Source organism: Lissotriton helveticus, chromosome 3_1 (assembly GCF_964261635.1).
Source record: "Lissotriton helveticus chromosome 3_1, aLisHel1.1, whole genome shotgun sequence".
Taxonomy (NCBI): domain Eukaryota; kingdom Metazoa; phylum Chordata; class Amphibia; order Caudata; family Salamandridae; genus Lissotriton; species Lissotriton helveticus.
In genome coordinates, this window is record NC_136061.1 from 916,690,911 (window position 1) to 916,715,383 (window position 24,473).

Here is a 24,473-nt window from a genome sequence, read left to right on the forward strand (position 1 = left end):
TTCCACACACTTATGCGAGAACTCTTTAATTTATCTTATTAGAGCAAAAATAAACTTAAGTGGCATAGTTTAGTCTAAAAAAGGAACTTAAATGGTGATGTGCAGGGCTAACTTACTTAACATTGTCTCTCCTCCGTTGGTGAGAAAAACAGACTATGAGGAGAGAGGGCATCTATGGAGCTCTACTCTTGGCAATGTACAAGGGGCCAGACGTACGCACATTGAATTTGCTAAAAATTGTCGTAATTTGCACTCTAACTTTTAGCGAATTCAACTGTATTTTAAAAACTGACCTATACAGGGCTGGACTAGCCATAGAGGGCACTAGGCGTTTCTCCAGTGGGTCGCCAAGGTGCGGGCCGGTTTTAGACCCCTGTGGGGGCGTTTTTGTTATCGGGGGCTGGTTTTACAGCACAGCTGCAATTTCAACCCCTAGCAACAAAAGCGGCACAAAGTTTTCTGCTAGCACCCCAACCCCCTCAGCCCCTCAGGCCTGTCTGAGCTCTTTGCTAGGGCCAGTTTCGATTCCCTGTCCGACCCTGGACTACTACACTAATTGGTCTGTTCACAAAATACTGATTACAATGGGTCACAATTGACCTCCCTCATGAATATTAACCACTTCGGCGCTCATGACGAGCTGAGCTCGTCATGAGTCGTGCCGCTCGCACGCTGATGACGAGCTCAGCTCGTCATGTAACGCGGCTTTTTTAAAAAAGCCGCGTAGCGTGAAAATCGCCGCAGCACGCATGCGGTTAATAAGGTAGGTTGTAAATTGTGAGCAACTATGATTCACTGTTATCACACGAATGGTGGCCTGCTGGGGTGAGCAGACCACTGATGGAGCAAGGTTGCGCACGTAAAGCGACTTGCCGTTCTTAGCCCTCTCGAAATAATTTGTAATGTACTAATTAACATGTTTCTTCTTACTAATATTGTACCACATGACATTACTAGTATCTAGGGGAAGCTCGCCTATGTGTTTTTATTAACGAGTAACTTGAGTGCACTAAAATGGCCGTCACAAACGCGGAATCTGTACTGCGCATGAGTCTGTCACACACAAGTGACATGATGTATTCTCTCTGTTTGGTGGGAATTTTTTGCTTCTGTGAACTAGAACTAAGATGGCTGTTCATGTTCTACATACTAAAGCGCCTGCTGCTCCTTTTACTAAACATTGTTCATTCTGCTTAAACTCTAATGCAATAGTTAAAATAAAGTAATGGGAATAGATTAGAGATAAGTGGTATACAGTGCATTCATTTATTCCTTGTTATAAAACTGTTTCTCTTCTATTTTGCATGTATCGTACTTTGGGCCTGACATGTACTTCTGCACTCCATCTTTGGAAGAACTATACCTGTGCTAAAATCCCTGAATCACTGACATTGAAACCCGGTCAAGTCTTGACGTGCTAGAAGATATGCCTGGGAGCGCAACCTCTTAACTCCACAAAAGGAAGCTGGACTGTACAAACTATAATACAATGTTATTGATATTGATACATTCACTGCCGGGTAGAATAAAAGTGCATGGGAAAATAAAGTTTTGGGCGGGAATGCTAATTTCAATATTTGAAACAGGTGATCTCATAACTGGCATGGTGTGATGACCTTTCCTCGTCTTTTGACCAATCAAATTGTGGGAATACACAAATTTGCAACATTTGGGGGTGGTACACTGGCCTGGAAAATGGTATAACTAAGGTAGGCTTAGCTAGCTAGATTGTCCGACTTGTCCGAATAGCTGACCTGTCACTGACCCAATGCACTCAATAGAGGATCGAGAGCAGAGGTGCTGGCGGAGCACTCTGTCAGAAGATTCAGGAGCAGAGGTGCTGGCAGAGCACTCTGTCAGAAGATTCGATAACCTAATCGGGGTTGAGGAGGAGTATCGATATCCCAATCGGGGTTCTAAGGGAGAAGATTTCCACAACCCAATCGTGGTCCGACTGTTAGCCGCAGTGAGGGGTGTGACGCAGGCATTGCACTTACCTGAAGGTACCTGGTTCAGGCTGCATCCATCCTAATTTGGCTTTCACCTGTCCTGATCTGCACCTGTGCTGTCTACTGACACCTGAACCTTCGGGAGACTTGTTCTTTATTTCCAAGCCCGTGGCCAGGGTTGGTCTTCATACCATTCTAGGTAAATATACATCCGTGTGAGTTCGTCATTATATTGTTTCCTTTTCTTTACCCTCCCTATGTTCAAATGCTTAACAACAGCTCTCATCAAATCTTTGCATATTTTGCTTTAATCATTGTCTTTCTAATTGAACAAGCTCTTATTGAACTGGTATGGACTCTGACATTTAAGAATTTACATAGATAAAGCGTTTAAACCTTTCCAGAGTCTGTGGTTATTTAAAGGTAAATGCAATGTTGTTATGCTATCTATTATGCTAACACCCTTGATCCCTTAGGACTTTAGGTACCAGAGACAAGGATTGGTAAGTCAATGGTATAGGTCCTAGTAGATAAAACGTTAACTTGGTAAGAGCGTGTAAAGAGTCACCTGCTCAAAGTGAATAGGTATATGTTGATGTTATTTTATGGGTCCAGGTGAGTATGGTAAAACCCGAGCAGGTGAAACTCGGCGCGCGCTCTATCACCACCATATTTGTAATTGCTTTTAAACAAAGAGGAACATTTGTAAAACTTTTCTTAGCAGTGGCTGCTCCTTAAAATATCTATTTTGGACCATCCACAAAGGAAATGGGTTCCGTGGAGAATCCGTCTTGTTTGCAAATGGGTTACTACCTACTTTGAGGTATTGGCTAAATCTTAATGTTTTGCACCGACAGTTCGGACACAAAACATTAATACATACTGTAAGGAATTGCTATTTGGAAGGGATGCGCTAAATATGCCCCTTCCGAATAGCGATTCCGTATGATTTTCCAAGCCCATTTAATTATATGGTGACATGTTACCACATCATAAAATGGGTTAGTACTAGGCCGGGGCAATGGCATAGCAAGGGGGTGCAGACCACCCTGGGCCGCAAGAGTTTTGGAGGCGGGGGACTCCCCCACCCCCCGCTCTTACCTGCGGCCATCACGGGGTGGCAAATGCAGGAATCGCCAGCAACCCCCGACCCCCCGCTACTACTTGCGGCCACCCCGGGGTGGCAATTGCAGGGGCCACCACGGGTGGCAAAAGGTCTGTCTACGCCACTGGGCCTGGGCAGAGTTTTGCTCCATCAAGTGACCCAAAAACTCAGCTGTGCTACGTGGAGTTCCGCAAGCAGCAGAATGCGATAGGTTACACTGTTTGCACTGATCTTTAGAGGCAGGTATTTGTCTCATGCTGGAAAATCAGCGCGGATGGCACCAGGCACAGCACAAGAGGGAGCTGATTCTTTTTGCTGCTCGAGTACATTTTCTACTTGAACAGCAGCTTCCTCTGCATGAATGGATGGTTTCTTAACACGACCATCCACGCCCGCCCGCGCTGAGAAATCTCTCTTAGAGGTGGTCTAGCATTGTATTTTCCACGCTCGTGCTCGCCAACTTAATGTTGTCGAGTGCGAGCGGGGGGAAAAACTCCACTCCTCGAACGCATGCTCTGCAGAGTGCGGAAAACTCCACAAACTCTTCGAACAGAGCGGCGATCACCACCCAGGTATAGTTAGTACATTCGAAAAACACATTTTCTTGCTGCACATCCTGAGATTTAACAAATTGCAGAGTTTGAGGCACACTTTTAGAAAGGGGGAATTTCTCTGTGCTTATGACTTTTGTGCTTTGTAGCCTGACTCCAACCCATATCTGGGCCTGGTTGACAGCTACACTTTGGGCATACTTTCCAGACAGCCTCAACACAGGAAGAGTCGGGTGTGACTGGGTTACATCTGCATACTGTTAGTCTTCCTGGGTTAGGAGGGAGGGAGACCGGGTGCACTTACATTTGTATAGCCTATGTCCTGCCCTCCCACAAAGGGCCTACTGATCACTGAAGCCAGGGCTAGGGTTGAAAGGGAGTGTTGTGCACTTCTAATGCATCTTTTGAAGTTACCTCTTGAACAAAGGCATTTTGAAGTATAGATACAGGGGCCCTGACCCCATGTTTTAAGAGCACTTTTAGATCTGGAACAAACCTCTGTCAGAAGGACTACTGTGCTGTTTACAGAGCTCATATATGCTTCTATTCTACTGTTGCATTGCTGCCTGCTAATTGCTGGGTGGAATAAAGGACTCACTGGATTGCTCCTCTGTTTGTTTCCCTGTTGCCAGCTGCTTCTTGACCCTGTTCTACCAAGGTAGCGTGGCGTCGTCAGGAGGAACCGCCATTTGAACTGCTTGCTTTGTTATATATTGGCCTGCCTGCCTGTTAGGTTTCTGGAGAGACTGCCACCCTGCAATATGAACTCTTGTGGTAGCTTGCCAACGTGCCCTGTGTACCCCTTTGTGTCCTCCTGGAACTGGTGCCTGCCCCAGAATAGGGCTCAGGACTCTAGGTCCAGCCCTCGCAGTCTCTACCATCAGCACGTGGTGAGCGCTGGTTATTGCTTTCTTTTTCCTCTTAGGACCGTGCATGTTGAGCGCCTTGTTTCTTATATGAGGAGAGTGGGAACGGTATACAACAAGCCGAACCCTGTACCTCCTGAAGACAAGAGAACCGAAAAGCAGTTCGACTATGTGCTCTGGGTTTTTAACAAACAAATCTGCACCTTGGGCCTCCAGCTCACCTGAAACACCTCCCAACTTTACTGGTTGCCGAGGAGACGTGGAATGTCTCCGTTGCGTCGGCGCCACTTCAGCCCGGACGGTTGATCAGCACGACATTTGCCCACATCGGTGTCCCCACCAAGAAAGCCCCCCGTTGCAGGACCCGAGAGGCCTGAGTGTCTCGCTACAGCTTATTGTGGAAACACCCCTACCCCCATGTTGGAGCTCCTTCATCCCGGTGGCCCACTTGACAGGTACTGTGCAAAGCAGCCAACTGGGGGTTATGAGTCTATGTTCGGGAGCAATCTGAACTCTCCCACGCAAATATGGTGGGAGTAGGCCCTTGTTACCATGGATATTGTCCGGTGTGCTTGGTGGAGCATGGCCATCTCCAGGAGTAGCGGGTTCCGCTGTTGATCCCCGATGGGATTTTGCTACGTCATAAAGGAAGTGCACCAATCCTTATTGTTTAATTTGTTGGACAAGTGCTAGCTCCGCAAGCACCAGGCTCCCTATTGTTTATTGCTGATAATAAGTTCCTGAGAAAAGGAGCAGTGGAATCCTTTCTGTTTCACTTTTGAACAAGTGCTATCACTTCTAGCGCAAGAATAGTACTGAAACTGACCATTTGCATGTTATCTGAAGAAGTAACTGCATACTGATCATTTTTCTATGAGTAATTAAGTGCATTCATTGTAACACCGAGCCATTACATAGTTTGCAAAGTATTTATGTGATGTCAGTAATGTGAGGCTTTAACAGCATATATCTAGAAAAGTATACAAGCATTATCGTTGTACCTTTGTTTGCTTCAAGATCTCCACTTTGGTATCCAAACTTAACTGCTGCATTTCATATTATAATGTATGTTGTTTTGATTCTTGCATTGACAGGATAATGAGTACTATTTCAGTAATTGCATGATATGCATAGTACTTATGATTCATGTATTTTTTTCCTTAGGGTATGTGCAATATATACTATATATTTTTATATATTCCGGTGTGGAGTCTCTATTGTGGTGTATTCACTGTGTTATTGTGTGTGTGTTGTGCAAAAGCTTTACACTTTGCATGTGATGATAAGCTTGACTGCTCTGCGACAAGCTGCAAGAGGGTGATATAGTTGGTGTGTAACTTACTTTCTCTGACTAGAGTGGTGGGTTCTGACTAGCTTAGGCGCTTGCAAACCCTAGCCAACCAGAAACTACATTTGTAACCAAGATCTATAACTCAAGGCTGTGCCTGTGTGTGGGACGTAGAAGAATAACACAAAAGAGATAGATGGAATGCTTCAATTAATGTTACTGGTAACTGCTAGGATTTCATTGAAGTAAAAAAAAAATTGTGCCCACTATGCTAGTCTAGACAGCGTGCATGTATTCACGGTCACAGTGAGAACGAGACTCACATCTCGGTGTATGCACCTGCTGTCGTAACATAACTGACAGCAAATACATAGCTTTTTCTTAATATAGTATTCTATCTTCCTTGCATCTATCTTCTTGTTCTTTCAACCCTAATTCTCTTTATTAATTGACTGAGTTTCTAGATGTACTTTTGTCAAAATGTTTTTCAGATTAATCGAAGTAATAGAATGTTAACTCAAAATCTTAGAGGACGGAATTCATGGAATATCATCTTTCAATTGTCTCTGAATTTCCACCTGATTCTGATGGGAGAGAGCATCAGTGTTACCATTATTGGGGCCTAGCCAGTAGTTTAATATAAAATCATAGTTAGGAGAGAACAATGTCCACCTTAGTTGGCGAGGAATGAATGCTCAAGCTGAAAATGTCTGGGATCTTGAACAACTTCTATAGTGTGTTGGCCCCTATCAAGTAATACCGCCACTCGCCAAAAGACATTTTGATGATCAGAAGTTTCTTAATATATTTTACCTCTGCTAACAAGAATCTGTTAGAAAAATAAGCCACAGGTGAATCCGTCCAGTGTTCAGGTATCTCTGCGATAAAACACAGACTATGCCATGATATAACGCATCTGTTTCCAGAATAAAAGGATATTCTACATTAAGCTGTTGTAAAATAATGGGGGTAGAAAACATCCTTTTTGGAGGGCATGGCCCTTTCAGACTTTTTTCACCAAATAAAACTACTACCTCACGTGGTAGCTTGGTATGGGGGTCTTATGACTTCAGAAAACTGATGAACGAACCTAATATAAAAACAAAGCCCAAAACTCTAAATATATTGGTAAAAGAATCGCTCTGTTTCTTTACGAAAAAAAACTAATGCTCAAGAAATTTTATAAATTTGAAAGGCTTTAACTGCTAAGTCAAATGTTTAAAAATGTTCACAGATAGTTTCCAAAACAGTTTGCTTGCCAGAATATTTCTCTATATTCAAAATGCTCTACAGCAAACTCCAAAGAAAGTATTAGTTTTCCAATGAATCCAAGATCAAGGGTTCTGGCTAGAGCAAAATTGCATTTCTGAAATGTACTAAGCTTTTTTGCAATGCTGCACTGACTCTCTATGAACACCTCTAACCTCTCTGCCCACAAAATAAACTCGGCATGGGCATGTTTGGAGTACAGTGCACACTTCTTTACTCTCAAACTGCAAGTAGTTAGAATCCACACAAATAGTAAATATTGACCACCACTTAAAAAAATACTTTCTTGCACACCCCGTTTTTCCGATTTTTTTAAAAACACTCCAAAACTTTGCAACATTTCAGGTATTTCCTCAGTTCCCACAGGGGAAAATCACAAACCCTGGGTATGTTTACAATCCTCAACATGTGGACAAATTAAAATAATTATTTTAATTTACGTTGAAAATTCATGTTTTGAGAGGCTATTATCTGGGATCTCATAAATGATGTTATTTTACAACTATTTAACATGTAAAAACAAAATCCCTTGCAGGCACCTTTACCTAGGAAAAACATAGTGAAAGTGGCATTTTCAAAATTGTAAATTAAAATCACACAAGGCCAAGAGAGAGATTTATTCATCCCAATTCCAATTACACCAAACATAAACAGGTTACCTGTTCCCATTTGGAAATTTCAGCTTATTAAATGTAATTGGGTAATGTCAATGCTAGTGGGAGAGGTAGAACTTTAAGTAGTAAAAAAAAATGTAAGAGTTTTGTTACTACCAGGACATGTAAAGCTTATAAGTACATGTCCAACTTTTTAAATACACTGCACCCTGCCCTCTGGTCTGTGCAGGGCCTACCCTATGTGTGCCTTATATGTATTAAAAAGCAGGTTTGGGCCTGTCAAAAGCTTATTTTGTCAGGTTGAAATGGCAGTTTAAACCTGCACTCACAGGTTGCAACGGCAGGCCTGAGACAGGTTTAAATAGGGCTACTGTAGAGGGTGGTACAATGAGCATTGCAGGCCTACATGTAGCATTTCATTTACAGGCTCTGGGTACATGTAATACCACTTAACTAGGGGCTTATAAATAAATTAAATATGCCAGTTTGGATAAGCCAATTTTACCATATTAGAGGGAGTAAGCACACACCTTAGCACTGATTAGCAGTGGTAAAGTGCAAAGAGTTCTAAGGCCAGCAAAAACGAGATCACCAAAAATGGACGAGGAAGGCAAAACGTTTGGGGGAAGACCACACTAAGACTGACAGGTCTAACAGTAGCACATTCTTGAGAGAGCCCGGTAGTAGGTCTCACTGAATACAGTCTAATAGCGATTGGAAACAGGAGATATGGAATGGCGATGATGTGCATGAATACATCGTTAGACATCCTTTATTAGACCCTGGACTATCAGTCACTTTGCCTACACATTTGTTACAACCAGCAAAGGAGAAAAAAAGCCATACGATGTATTTGTATTGCATATAAACTGTTAGAACATGGATTGTGGGGCTACTATATACTGAAACTGCATACAATTATAAGCTCGTCTCTAGTATCTTGTCTTCTGAAATGTGGTCTTTATTTCCCTGTTTTGGACCGAGTTAAGATATATGTGTTAGAATGTACATATGTCACTGTGTTATAGCAGGTAAGATAGCTCAGTGTGTGAAGGCACCCTCTGCAGAGTGCTCTGTGCAATCTGCATGTGTCGTCTTCCAACACAGCCAGAATAACTCAAGTGGTTATTGTGTCTGCTGTAGAACAGTGTGTGCAATCTGTAAATCTGTGCTCACAGCCAGCTTAGTGGGTTTATGCATTTGTCTCAGAAAGGCAAGTCTAACCTACAAGTTGCATGTTCTAATTCTGCTACGGTAGCTCAATGGGTTATAAACTTCCCGTATTTAGGGATTACATTTGACGATCAAGGCTCTTGGTTTCCACAAATTTTAGCAAAAAGCAATGCCTTGGTGAGATCGACTTCTGCTGTTTTGGGATTTGCACGTAATTTAGGAGCAAGACGCATGCAAGCCCTTTTTAAAATATACGGTGCGAAATGCGTCTCCCTCGCAATGTATGGTGCTGATATTTGGGGAATTAGGAATGTGAAAGCAATCCAGGCGGTGGAGGACAAGTTTCTTAGAAACATTTTATGTGTCCCACAATCTACAGCTGGCTATATCGTTCATCAAGAGTGTGGGGCTAGTTTTGTGGAAGATCAAATTACCATGGCACTCCTTTTAAAATGGATTTCGACCTGGCTGAACCCAGAACTGGGGTTAAATCAGGAAATCTTTAAAGATTGCTTAGCCCTTGACCATGGGAATCGTATCCCGTGGCTCAGATATGTCTATAACATGACAGTGTTATTGGGTCGACCTGAGTTATACAATTCGCCCGAGAAACTGTCGAAGGTGGACATTAAATGGGTTAAGGATTCTTATCTTTTAATGGCCGCTACAGCCAGAGAGGATAGGGAGCTGGTTAAGTCGACAGTAAGAGCCCATCAATTGCGGAAAACTACCCTGACCATCGAACCCTATCTGGTTATTGTTACAAACCCCAATCATCGTTTTTTACTGACCAGATTTAGGTTGAACCAAGTTCATTCGCTGTTCGCAGAGTTACTTGGTTGGAAGAGGATGGAAGAACTGGGGGTTTGTTCATGTGATGACTCCTCCACTCAGGATACAATGCATTTTATTCTTTTCTGCAAGCACCTGACGGTCATCAGGAAGCGTTTCATCCTCCCAATCCTAGCTAATAAAGGCTTTCTTCAGGCCAAGCCTACACTTCTATATCTCCAGCTGTTATCAAATGTGTGGGAAATTTTTAATGTTGCTAGCTTCCTCACCACAGCCGTAGGAATTATGAGAAAATTTAGGTTAAGTTTAATTGGCCCAAATGCACTTTAACTGAATTAAATGAATGTCTGCAACGTCTCAGTTTAGTAATAAGGTTTTATGAAATTTGCCCAACGTGAATTTGAATATATTGCACTGTGTCTTAAATTTTATGGAAATTGTTACAATTTTTAATCTGTAATCAACGATTTTACAAATTTTTGGTATAACATGATAGCATACTTTTATGGTTTTAAAACAAACTGAATAAAGTACTTTGACTGACTGGGTTATAAACTTGCTGTAAAGGTCTGCATGTAATGCGCTGGTCTGCAGAAGAGAATGGTTCAAATCCTAGCAGCTGTCCTTATTTTCTGTCAAAATTGTTATATTGAGTTTAATTAAACAAGGTAACACCTTGTATTTGTAGCACTTTGAAAAGGAAGAAACATTGTATGCTACGCTATATAAATAACAACGCTATTAACCTTTTTGGAACCCCAACAAGGAACAGTAGCAAATTAGTATAATTGAGCAGGAAAGTAGATAACATTTGTCATTAACAAAAAAAAAGTATGCGTTCTGTGCTAAAAACTTGGCTATAATTAGAATGATTATTGGTACACCCTGCCATACAGAGCATCCTAGAAGCACGTTAGTTCCCTTTTTTACCTCTAGCATTTTTTTGTGGTTTCAAGGTGCCTATTTGGAAAAGACAAATTTTTCTCAAGCAGCTTAAAAAGCATTCTGTATTCAAAGGTCTCCCTTGAGCACATTTGACTTGTGCCATGAGGCAGCGTTTAAACTAGGAGGGGTGCCAGTTCTTCTGAAAAAAGGGTATTAGTTGCGCACCACCAGGTCGGCAAGTACGAGAGGGCTTTGTACATCTGTTTTTCCTCCTCGTTTACTACCGCTAAAATCCCAGTAGTCTTTGTGAAAACCAGGTGGTTCATATGACTTTGAGCTGTCTGCTGCTGATTTGAAGGCAGTGCTTAATTTGTAATAAGTAAAATAAATAATAATCTATATATATAAAAACGAATGTATTTCTGTCTGTTTGTCCTTTATGCATTACTACACCTTTCATCCGATCGGCATGAAACTTTGGGAAGTTGTTGAGTACACTCCCGCAAAGGATTCTGGCAAAAGAAAAAGAAAAAAAAGAAAAAAATTGTTCAATATCCGCCCCCCCGGGTCCCCAGGGCCCTCATAATCTTTTCAATACTGAACGTTTACAGTTTCCGGTACGACTCGCTTTTGCAATGACCATCAACAAAGCACAAGGACAATCGCTGCAAGTGTGTGAACTAGATTTGGAAAATCCGTACTTCTCACATGGACAACTGTATGTGGCCATCTCACGCGTTGGAAAACCCTCTGATTTATTCGTGTACGCACCAGACGGAAAAACAAAAAATACAGTGTATCCACAAGCACTCGAATAAATAAACAGAATTAAAACCATACTTTAAAATGTTTTCCATATTAAAATGAATAAGTTTCAATAAAAATGACACAATGTAAATTGAATGTTATCATAACAAGTTTCCTTAAATTTCCTTTCTTCTGAGATCGCGGCAATGCGCGACGGGTAAGCTAGTAAAAAATAAAAATAACTGTCAATTCCCAAACTTTTCTAAGGAGGCTGCCGACAGTTCCACTACTGTCAAGTCTGCCAGGCGTTCAGAAGGCAGCCTCTGACTCTGAGTTGCCTGTGAAGCCCAAAGTTTTACAGTCTTGGTCTGCCCGAGGAAGGGGCAACCACTTTCATTATCTACAATGCCACTGACACTTCCAGAAAGAGTCCCAAAGGAGGAAAGAGTCCTGAGAAACAAACCTCTTTATGGCAGCAATCACAGGTAGTATGGATCCAAGGAATAACTCAAACAGGCAGGGACGACCTGGAGACGCAGAAATAAGGAGAGAATCCCCCTAGCGAGAACACTGGGAGAAACAGGAGCGAGGAAACAAACCCACAGGATAGAAGAAGTGTTGCAACTACAGGAGTAAGAGAAAAAGTGGTTTTGCATGGGATGTTGATGCCCGCTGAATACCTTTCAGCCCTGTGGAAGCAGCCAGCCATTTAAGTGAGAAGTATGAGCACCTGTGGTATGAATTATTGTAGTGTTATTGTAGTGTGTAAGGACGAGACCTCTTTGGTGGAGGGTCCTGGCCTAGCTTCTGAGATACACAGTCCCATAAGCATGCTGTATCTTATGAAGAAGCCCTAGAGTAAATATGTTGCTATTCCCTGTAGTAAGGTGCTGATCTTTGCTTCTGTAGAGGGCATCCTCCTCCCGTTGACTCAGTCATCTAACCACAACACTTACTGGTGTAGCAGAGAGGGACTCTTTTATTGTGCTCATCCCTACCAGTCGTTTAAAAGACAAGCACATACAACTTTTGACTGACTCTGCCTAGCTGTACTGCATTTAAGAAGCACTGGTCTTAGAGGATTACCTAGTTCAATGTGCCTTTCAGGGGACTCCACTGTCTAGAACTCTCCCAGCTCCCTACAGGTCCCTATAGGTCCAAACGTCCTCAAGAAAGGCATAACAGAGCCCACTCCCTTTGCTCCCACCTCCAGCCTGACATGTGCTGGGTAAGTTGTGGGTTGCAGCCCCTTGGGGTCTCTCCCTCCCACCTCTCCCGAAGTTAACTATTCACTCATCTTGTAACGTGAAGGGCCAGTCTCTTTGACCCCTCCCCCCTCCTGTCTCCATCTTGGACTGCAACTGGATTGGAGATCTCTGCTTTGGAAGGGAGCCTGGGTGCTGGTCTTCTTTCGCTGCTGTGGTTGTGAAAGGTTTTAAGACACAGGCAAAGTGGGCACTTGCCCAGGACCCCCACGTTCAAAGAGGCCTCTGTGGGAAAGTAAACTTTCTCTCTATCTAGCTCACTTCTGTCTATTTCCACATCTTACCCTCTCTCCTCTCCTCCTATCTCCATCTGTGAGTCTGTCTCTTTTTAGCCCAGTAGCATCTTAAGGATTGTTGGAGCCCTGGAAAGAGATATTTCAACAGTTGGTATGTGAATCCTATCACTGAAAGCTCATTGGGCATCACCAAGGCTTCAATCTGCAGAAAATGGGTAATACAATTCAAAGTTGTTACGAATAGCAGGCCCAAAATGTGTCTTGCCAAGTGCCCCAAATACCCTTAAGATGACAATTGTGCCTTCTCCCACAAAGGCTCAAGCCATCCCCAGGTCTGCTGGCATTTTACATGCTTAGCAAAGGTTAATACTGTATTTAAGTCAAACACACAAGATGATGGACGGAATGTTGCATATTGGCAAAACATTCACCCCCAGTCACCGATCTGGGTTTAATCCATTGTTATTTTGCTCACCACACCACCCCAGTTCAAACATGGCCATATGCAAATCAGTCTCGACCCTGTGCCTCTTGGGAACAGTCCAGCCCGACCTGCCAAGCCATGTCTTCCCTGGACCGGAATCAAGCATCCTAGGACCGGTTTCTGGCTATCAGCCATCATCAGCCAGGATAGCTTGACTCCAGTGGCATAGTGAGCATGGGACCCACGTCTGGGCATACCCTTCCCACATAGGGCGAACAGCAAAACACACAAGAGGATGGATGGAATGTTGCACATTGGCAAAACATTCCCCCCCAGTCACAGATCTGGGTTTAATCCATCTTTATTTTTCTCACCACGCCACCCCAGTTCAACCATGGCCTTATGCAAATCAGTCTCGACCCTGTGCTCATGGGAACAGTCCAGCCCGAACAGCCAAGCCATGTCTTCCCTGGACCGGAATTAAGCATCCCAGGACCGGTTTCTGGCTATCAGTCGCCGTCTGCCAGGATAACTTGACTCCAGTGACGTAGTGAGCACGGGACCCACGTCTGGGCAATATCCTTCCCACATAGGGCGAACAGCAAAACACACAAGATGATGGACGGAATGTTGCACATTGGCAAAACATTAACCCCCAGTTACAGATCTGGGTTTAATCCATCATTATTTTGCTCACCACGCCACCGCCGTTCAAACATGGCCATATGCAAATCAGTCTCGACCCTGTGCCTCATTTAAGTCAGCTCCAACGTCCTGTGTGCTCTGGGGAAAGTCATCAAACCTGGACAGGTTCACTTATCCTGAGAAAGACCCTCTGTCCTGTTACAGGCCCACTGCCTTGGTGCATGCCTGTGCATGTAGGGCCAGACCCTCATCTACTAGGAAAAGGTCATATGTGAGCTAAGACAAGTTATCAGTGTGTTTGGACCAGGGCTCTTTCCTCTGGGTCAGGAACTGTTTGTGCTGGGGCAGCATACATGCCAACATTTTAAAAATGGGGGGCCGGAGGTTTTGAAAACCAAATTTAGGGGATGTATTTTTCCCATTTACTTATAGTGAATCAGAGGCAATTTTAGGCGGAAGACTAATAAAATAAAGCAATTTGTGGCTTCAAAACTCAGGAGTCTGCTGCCTGTATCGGGTTTATCAGCATGTATGGGGCAGCCCTGCTGCTTTACGACTGACACTGGCTATGGAAACATAATCTGTCTTTGTGGCTTTACTGGTGCAGGGTTAGTGTACTGTACTTTACTGTTTGTGGGGGTAGGCCTGTGTGTGCAGGGGAGGGGCTCTATCCTAGGACAAGTGCTGTGTGCTCTAAGATAAGCCAATACTGTCCTAGGTTCTGTTCTGTGTGCTGGGACAAGCCCATGAATGTAAGTGCATTCAAGCTATCTCTGTCACACTGCAGGCTCTGTCTCTCAATAGAAGTGCAGGCTTTCAGTCCTAGTTCAGGCATTCTTTTTTCTCTGTGCATGCTCTGTGTGTGCCGGTGCAGGATCCCAGCTTCAGTCTTCTCTTATCATTCCTTCCGTGGTTTTGAATATCTGTCCCTAGTGTCACACATAGAAGGCGGAAGGGGATATTGTCCAGGGACACGTTATTCTGGGCCAGCTCCTATTCAAGACAGTCTCACTAGTGCAGTATACATCTATGCTGCAGGTGACATCACAACCAATACCCATCACTGATATTGCACCTTATGAGGGCCTAAGCCACACGCACTACAGCATTTCACCCTCACTGCAAATGATGTCACATGCAAAGCTGCAGCACGTCTCCCTAGCTGCATGTGACGTAATGGAAATATGAGTTAGTTGCCAGAGACCAGCTCTGCAAATGAAAGCAGAAGGGGTGTATCAATTCGCAGCAATTTTATCCACAGCATGAGGAGCATAATAAAGGGTGGAGAAATGTGTTTGTGTTCCTTGCTCCTGCCATGCAAGTGCAAACAGTACAATATACAAAAAACGGATGGATTTAATGCTTGAATTAATCTCAGCCACTAGTAATTACTCGGGCTCAGTGTGCACTGAACCCACATCTAAGCATAGCCATCATACTGAGAGCTTTACACTAAAGTGCACACAAAAGTGATGGAGGAGTCAACATCTGTTACTTTATCACACTGGATTGAATGCACATCTTCAACTCCACAGCTGCACAGTGATATTCTAATTTAATTAATATGGTAGTTGCCTCGAAGCATAGCTTGTATTTTTTTTTAAAAGCAAGAGATTCTGGAAACATAAAGGTACTAAGATGGATAACATTGCATGTGAATTTCAGCCAAAAAGAATATTCAGTTACACAAAATGTACTCTCAGCTCATAGCTTCTTGCTGAATATCCCAGGGAGTATAGTTAAAACAATATACAATTGTTGCACTGTGCACACCATGCATAGCTGTTTTCAGTTGACAACAGAGAACAACAAATAGAACAAGCATTTACAATGCAATGGTTTCGCCTTTGGAAAAGTTAGAGCTATTGGCATTGTAAATGACAAAATTTGTATTTATGTGTTGGTTTTGAAAACAGATAAATAAATGGCATTGTCATTTACATTGCCATTAGCTTAATCTCTGCAGTCACTCTGCACTCCCTAGCACTCCCTAGCCACTCTGCACTCCCTAGTCACTCTGCACTCCCTAGCACTCTGCACTCCATAGCACTCCCTAGTCACTCTTCACTCCCTAGCACTCCCGAGCTCTCCCTAGTCACTCAGCACTCCCTAGCACTCCCTGGCACTCCCGAGCTCTCCCTAGTCACTCAGCACTCCCTAGCGCTCTCTAACACTCTGCACTCCCTAGCACTCTGCAGTCACTCTGCACTCCCTAGCACTCTGCAGTCACTCTGCACTCCCTAGCACTCCCTAGCACTCTGCAGTCACTCTGCACTCCCTAGCACTCTGCAGTCACTCTGCACTCCCTAGCACTCTGCACTCCCTAGCACTCTGCAGTCACTCTGCACTCCCTAGCACTCTGCAGTCACTCTGCACTCCCTAGCACTCCCTAGCACTCTGCACTCCCTAGCACTCCCTAGTCACTCTGCACTCCCTAGTCACTCTGCACTCCCTAGCACTCCCTAGCACTCTGCACTCCCTAGTCACTCTGCACTCCCTAGTCACTCTGCACTCCCTAGAACTCTGCACTCCCTAGTCACTCTGCACTCTGCACTCACCACTCTCCACTCTCCAATCTGCACTCTCCACTCTGCACTCTGCACTCTCCACTCTCCACTCTGAACTCTGTACACTCACTTTGCACTCTGCACACTCACTTTGCACTCGGCACTCACTAGTCTGCGCACTCACTACTGTGCACTCACTACTACTCTGCACTCTCTACTCTGCACTCTCTAATCTGCACTCTCTACTCACCACTCACGACTCTCCACTCACCTCTCTCCACTCTCCACTCTCCACTCTCTACTCTGCACTCACTACTCTGCACACTCACTTTGCACTCTGCACTCACTACTCTGCACACTCACTTTGCACTCTGCACTCACTACTCTGCACACTCACTACTGTGCACTCACTACTACTCTGCACTCTCTACTCTGCACTCTCTACTCTGCACTCTCTACTCTGCACTCTCTACTCTGCACTCTCTACTCTGCACTCTCTACTCTGCACTCACTACTCTGCACTCACTACTCTGCACTCAATACTCTGCACACTCACTTTGCACTCTGCACTCACACTCACTAGTCTGCACACTCACTACTGTGCACTCACTACTCTGCACACTCTGCACTCACTACTTCACAATCTGCACTCTGCGCACTCTGCGCCCGTTAGTGGTTAGACCGACCACAAACTTCGAGTCTCGGAGTAGCATGCTATAGCATTGTAAAGCTCGTTGGCGCCTTGTTTTTATTTATTTATTTAATGCATTTTTATAAAGCACTATATACAATTTAAACACTGCTTTGGTAAATTTAAATCAAGGCCCGAGTGTTAACTGAGCGATCAGACCAACTATGGTTAATGAGAAATCTACAACCGAGAATCCCCATATAACTGTTTTATTTTTCTTGTTTCCCTTCGTAATTCGAGCAACGTGACATTGACCCCCAAACACTTTTGGACGAGTAAGTACACGCCGGTGAACAAATGAAACGCGTACCCCCCCACCCCCACATTCACCAACCACCTTGCTACCATTATACGCGGGGGTCGGCGATAGTAAGCACTTGGCTGTTGATTTGAATTGCTTGATCACATATTTTATACTAAAATCCCGTTGTTTGTCATGCATTTATTTGCCTCTAAAAACAGCTGCAAAATGTACATAATCTATGCGGAAGGGCAGGGCGCAGACTCAGTTGATGCAGGTAAACAGTTGGGCGCACTTGCAAGTCCACGGGAGAGAGAGACTTCGGCAATAAATGTGTCTGGACTACCCCAAGTAAATACAAAGCGCCATTAATCTCACTTCTCGCCCAGTTGCCTGCCATTGTTGAGAGTAAGTGACGCATTAGAATTGACTGTGGTAAGGGACAAAGTGCCCTCCCAGCTTTACCTAGGCGAGTGACCCGTCTGCAATGCATGCATTGTTTGCCCTTTGAACAAGCCCTGCCCCAGTCACAGCAGTGCCATCAAGACTGAATGCCCCCCCCCCCCTCTCAGAGACGGTGTTTAATGTCACCAGCCCCCAAAGCACCTCCGGACATAAATCAAACTCTCCATCTAGTGCGTCATGTCCTTTCTTCCCATGCGATTGGCAGAACCTCCCACTTATGTGTGTGCAAGCAGACCACAAACCCTCCTCACGCGTTTCTGGGAAGCTAAACCTTCCTTCCCGAAAGTCCAGTCACCACAGATCAGAACAGTGACAGACACCATTTCGGAACTATTTGTATAGCGCCTTCCCACCTCTTGCGAAGCACTGCCCACTTACACTGCATGTATGTCATGCAAATAACTCTGAAATCCTGGCAAAAACAGCCGATAAAACACTGGGTTTTGCTCATACTGCTATTATCGCCAGGAAACTACTCATCAGTTCCCCAGATTAAAATATACGGGGGATAAATACGAGTTTTACCAACATTCAAAATGCACACTGAGGTCAAGAGGGATGAATGAAGACGAGGAAGATGGTTCACTTTTTACGCCGAAAAAGCAGCCCGGGCCTTCTTAAAAACAATCACAAATGCCCACCCACGGATTAGGACATCCAGACCTGCCAGCTTTGAGATCTGTTGCACCCTGTGAGGCTACGAAGCACAGCGGGACCTTGGAGGGGGCGGGGCACAGAACCCGTCTCTGTCTGAACAGTCATAGGGGGGCCTTACTAGGGACTGTCCGGTCCCAGAGAGAGAAAGGCGGGGTCTCGAGTTCTTCAATGAGTGAGCAGGTATAAAGACAGGGGTAGGGACTTGAGCCCAATGCTTCCCGAGAAACCCCTCTGTACTCTCCTAAAACATTAAGTCATCTGAATCCACATTCCACGACCAGGGCTTATTTATTAAGTGATAAAGCGCTGACGTCCCCCAGCAGGGCTTCAGAGCGCTACACTTCCGGTGGGTGAGGAAATACCAGACAAAAATCAATCATGTGCCGACTAGTGACAGAACACGCCAACTATTATTTACACACGAACAGCGGGAGGGGGGGGGGGGCGGGAACGTAATACTCCATCTCGGTCATGAACACTTATTAACACGGAAATACACTCGTTGTGCTTCCCTGTCTTTTGCCAAGTGTTGTGTTTCGTCCCTTTTCTTTGTCGGCAGCACAGACATGGGCAGAGTGTGACTGACTGTACAGCAGCTTCGAATATAGGAACCCTGCCGGGAACAGGGTGGTGTGCTATAGAGGGCGCACTGCACAGGGGCAGGAGGGGGGCAGGCGCTCTCTGCTAAGATGTTACCTTTATCAATCAAGGACGACGAATACAAACCTCCCAAGTTTAATCTGCTGCGGAAGTTGTCAGGATGGTTCAGGTAAGAAGGGGCAGAGGGTGACGATACCAGTGTAGAGGTATTGGAGACTGTCGGGGAGATGGAAAACAAGTCAGGTCCCGGGCCGCGCTGTGATTGGCTGACGTCACGGGGGTTTCCCGCCGGCAGCCAATCACAGCACGGCCCGGGAATGACGTCACGGGGGTGTCCCGGGCCGGCAGCCAATCGCAGCGCGGCCCGGGACAAAGGGGCGGGGCTTAAAAAAAGCACCAGAAACGCCCCCGAATCGCGTTTTCGAGAGAAAACGCGATTGACAGCCTCTGCCTCCCAATGGCTAGCCTCCATTTATGGAGCTAGCCAATTGGAAACAGAGGCTGTCCTAACCTCACTATTAGAAACAACAGATTTCGATCTGGGAGTGGCTTCGCCCCTCGCCAGGTTACGAAACCTAAAAAGAATACTGAGGAACTGAGCTGACAAAACATATTTCTACCATATTACTCGATAAAAAACTCAAAGCATGTATTTCGATTTACACAATATGTAAATAGAAAACCCTGCTCCTTATCAGGCTGTCACTTCTTACCACTTGGCAGTTGGCGGTGGGTATCCCAGAATGGTGCAGGACAGAGTGACTGGCATTCTTTCCCAGACTGCATGGGCTCTAAGTGGTATCCAGAACATAGGTGCTCGCTGAGCGCACAGTTCCTTGACTTCCTTGGTCTGCCGTGCCTTCTCCTGAGCCTTAAACGAGAAATTTTAATATTTAATTTTTCTGACCTTAATCTAAACTACAGTGATGATCTGATTCGATTAAACATGAATAACTCATGATAGCCTGGCCAAATTGTTGGTGAAAGTTCTATTCAGAGCTCAATGGACATAGTGAAGATAATGAACGTGAAATGTGATTTGCCTTGATCACTGGGCTGGATTAATTAAATCACTGAGGGCCATATGTATCAAAATGTTATTTTGTGATTCTCAAATAGTGATTTTTTGCGAATCGCTATTTGAGAATCGCAAAACGCTATGTATGTAGGATTAGCAAATAATTTTGCAAATCATACATGTTCCTTAATTGCGAATCGCAAATTGCAATTCGAAATTAAGGAATACCTCCCCATTTTTCAAAGAAATTGCAAATTACCATCATGGTAAATTACTGTGCCTTTTTGGCCAAATTGCACTTTTTCTGGGCCTCTTACATTGCATTTAAGGAATCGCAATTTGCGATTCCTTAAATGCAATTGCGAAATAGGGAATTGCAATATTTGCGATTCCTTATTTTGCGAGGCTGTTTTCCATTCATACATCCCATTTAGCTAAATTGCAAACTGTGAATTTCGGCGTTTGCGATCGCAATTTCGAATGATACTTATGGCCCTGAGTCTCAATAGATATTATGAGAAAATTGCAATTTATCCAATTCAATAAAATCATAATAGTAGTTCACCTTTGCTAAAGTAACATAACAATCAATGACAGAAAATTAAAACCAACAAATTATCATTGTTCATTAACATGCAAATTACTGTGATACTACTATATTGTGGTTGTGCCCCTTTCACTGTGAACTTTTTCACTTCACTCCAATATCTCAGGTTCTACGTCTAGCTGAATTCCTTAGTGTTTTACATACCAAAGCCCCTAATCTTTGGCATTAGTGTTCACCCATGAATATGGTATTGCAAATGAATTTGAGTTTTGGTGAAAGGTCAAACATAGCACAGCACCAGAATATTGTGTCCTAAATATAATTTCCAAATAATATTACCATATAGGAATTAACAATAGGAAATCTACATCCAATAGAGGGACGTTTAGCACAAGATATTCATGTCAGATGATATATTTGATAACACAGATTCTTATACACAACTGTAATAGAATATGACTGACACATGTCAGAGAAAAATGCACAATTGCAGTAATGTAAGAGAAGAAACACTTTGAGAAACACTGTTTGCTTATGGTTGTCCTTATTTAAAGCTAAATTTACAGTTATATCACAGTTACTAGGTGCTTTGGCGAAGGTAGCAGTCCACCACTGCTGTTGAGCAGCAAAAGGCCATGGAGAGTTGCTTGCCAGAACTTCCAGAACTTGCAAACTGGGACTTGGGACATGTTTTTGCAAGAGACGTGTTGCCCTCAGTATTGTCATTCTCTTAGATAAATGCTGGCGGCCCTCCCATGCCCAGGGCTTGCTTGTGATCCAGCATTTTCTGGAGCCACTTGCTTGCCATTGATCTTCCAACGGGCCTTTCTATGCGTCTGAGAGGTGAAGGGAGTTAACATTTACTACGATCAAAATCAATTAACAGTGCAACACATTTGGCCACACAATGTGGACCAGGAATTGGTTGCTGTGGGTTAAGAAGGTTTATACAAATTCAAAGCCAAGTTAAGATACTCAACTCTCAAAACCATGCTGAAGAAATACAAAATAGCAACAGGCAGTCAATGTCTGTGAATGAAATGAATGCCAACTAATATAAGGCAAATAAGAAATTCAATCACAACAATAAAAAAGATTAAAAGTGACACTTGATGCTCAGCAAAGAGTCGCAAATTGTGTTGTCTATGCATTAGTAATCTAACAGCCAGATTCATCAATGTCAAATTCTGCGATTCCCAAATTGTGAGAAAAAGCGAATCGCAATTAAGAAATCTCAGAATGGCATTCATGAATATTTGCGAGATAAAAAAGCGAATCGCAATCGGCCGCAATCGTCGATTGCGAGTCCCCGAAAATCAGTAAATCTTCGCATAATCGGCCGATACCCGTGTTGAAATTGCGATCTCGCAATTACCGAAATCGCAAATTGCGATCTCGCTAACTGCGAGATCGAAAAAATGGGAAGTCGCATCCTGAGCACAGTGATGACATCACAATCAGGAAGTAGGCAGGTTCCACCCTCATTCATTTGTGAGAGCCTGAACTGGAAGCAGCATTATCAGAGCTCCCCTCCAGTGTGCCTACAGGAGTAAACCAGGAGACACCCCAGTGGCAAGCATGTAACAGGAAGCTGCAGGTGGATCTTCCAGTGGGAGAAAGAGGAAAATAAGACTTTCTGAGCAAGAGCTCGAATTTTTGATTGAAGGAGTCAGCAAGGACTACAATCGGATCTTCGGTAAAGACTCCAGAAGGGTGCCCGAGGCCGATAAAAGGCGGTTATGGTTGCGCATCCGCACAAAAGTAAACTCTGTGGGGGTGACCCAGCGCTCCGTGGACGAGATAAAAAAACGCTGGTATGACCTCAGAGGACGGCCAAAGCACACCACTAAAGCACTATTGCATTGTGGGACATGTAGTCTGACCACAATTACCATCTTGCCCCATTAAGCCAGACATGTTTAGTGAGAGTCAATCCTGCAGCGAGTCAGGGAATGGTAGTCTGCATGCATGTAGGAAGCCTAAATGTGTAAGAAACATGTCACTAATGAACGTCCACTTTACATCACAGGTGGCGCAGAAGTCCCCAGCACAGACAGCGATCCCCTGGTAATTGAGGACATCACGGAGGACACAGAGGGAGACACACATCTATCCCCACATCCCGGACCATCAGGGCAAGCTGCCGCACCAGTGGTCATTACACCACCTGCCCCTGTGGCCAGTGCCACCCCTGTGCCACCACACGCTGCAGTACCACTGCGCGTCACACAACCACCAGTTGTGCTTGCAACACCAGCAGCAGTTCCCCAACCAACCCGCCGCCCTGCGGCTGTGAGGAGCCAGTCAAGCGGACTGATGAGGGAGCAGCGCACTAACAATTCCCGCGCTGGCAGGGTACAAAACGTGCGACCAGGTGGGCTCTCCATTGAGCGCCGTATGCTACATGTGCACCAAACCCAGGCCCGTCATTTTGCGGCTATCCACCTCCAACTGAAAAAAGACCGGCTGAAATGTAGCACAAATGTCAGACCGCATGGAGAGGATAACAGCTGCTATGGAGACCCACACACAGGCCATGTCCAGGCAGCGGGATCTCAACCACCGCAGACACCGCCAGCTGCTGACCCGCCTGTCAGCATACACGTGGTCCAACTATATAATTGGGAATGCAACCTCCCAGCTCTCGCGACGCTCCTTGGCCATGCAGGTCCAAATGGTCCAGTGCTGCCAGGACATCGCGAGATCTCTGGAGCATGTGTCAACAGCAGTGCTGGGCATGCAGGCTACCGTCCATGGCCAGGTGGGGGGGGCTGACGACACTAGTGAGGCTACATCCAGCCATAGCAGCCAGTCCAAACACCGGTGGTAGCACCCAGCCGCAGCAGCAGGCCCTCTGCTGCCTCACGGCCTAATCAGGAGGAGGATGTAGAAAGGAGGTTGGGAGCATCTGCCCGGAGGCGGCATTGAACAATAGAACATTTACATGAGGGGCCATGCTGCTGCTACAAGCATGCCCTCCACAGGAACATGGTACATATGACAAAATATGTCAATCATGTAACAGTTTGGGAAATACCCACTTTATTGTGATGTAACAATAACATACATGCTGTCTAACTTAATCTGACTCATGTCATTTTTACTATTGTCATGCATGAGTGAAGTCATGGGTGTGGGGAGTGGGTGCACTAGAAATAGTTCATGCAGATTTGGTTACGGCGCCTGTGTCCTTCTGCAGCATTATCCCCATGTGCGTGACGCACATGTGCAGGTGGTCGGTTGTCCCCTTCCGACTCACTGCCAGAGATGTCAACAGGGATCCTGCTCTAGGTAGCAATGTTGTGAAGGATAGCACACACGGCCACGATGCGGCAGCAGACCTCTGGCTCGTATTTCATGGCCCCACCAGTCTTGTGAAGTTTGCGGAACCTGCTTTTCAACAGGCCAAATGTTCTCTCAATACAATTTCTTGTGCGTATGTGTGCTGCATTAAATCGCCGTTGCTGTGGTGTTGAAGGGTTGAGGTATGGGGTGAGGAGGTACTCATGGAGAGCGTAGCCGCTGTCACCTGAATGAAAGGAGTAGAGGGTGAGTGCCTGTTCTGCGCAGCTACATGATCACAGTGTACTATTTAGGGGCATGTGTACTTACCTAGTAGGTGTCCTTCCCCAAAGTCTCCACTGGCCAGTCGTGTGTGGATGCCGCTGTGCCTGAATATGAAGGAGTCATGTGTGCTCCCCGGGTACTGTGCCACAATGTCCGTGATGAATGTTTTTGCATTGCACACCATCTGGATGTTGAGGGAGTGGTAGCTTTTTCGGTTGCGGTACATGTACTCCATTTCTGCAGGTGGGCAGATGTGGATATGGGTACAGTCAATACATCCTATGACATGTGGAAATTGAGCTACATTGTAAAATTGTAGCTTGGTCTCATTCAGGTCCTGTTGGCTGGTGGGGAATGAGATGTAGTGGTGT

At 44.8% G+C, this 24,473-nt stretch overlaps 1 protein-coding gene across 1 annotated transcript in view; it reads right to left on the reverse strand.

Moving 5' to 3' along the window:
- Positions 1–24,473, reverse strand: part of MYOM3 (myomesin 3) — a 451,709-nt gene that overhangs the window by 303,940 nt on the left and 123,296 nt on the right. Inside the window, exon 5 of the mRNA XM_078681253.1 lies at positions 19,684–19,841. Coding sequence (XP_078537379.1) covers positions 19,684–19,841 — 158 coding nt within the window. The remainder of the gene's footprint in view (positions 1–19,683; positions 19,842–24,473) is intronic.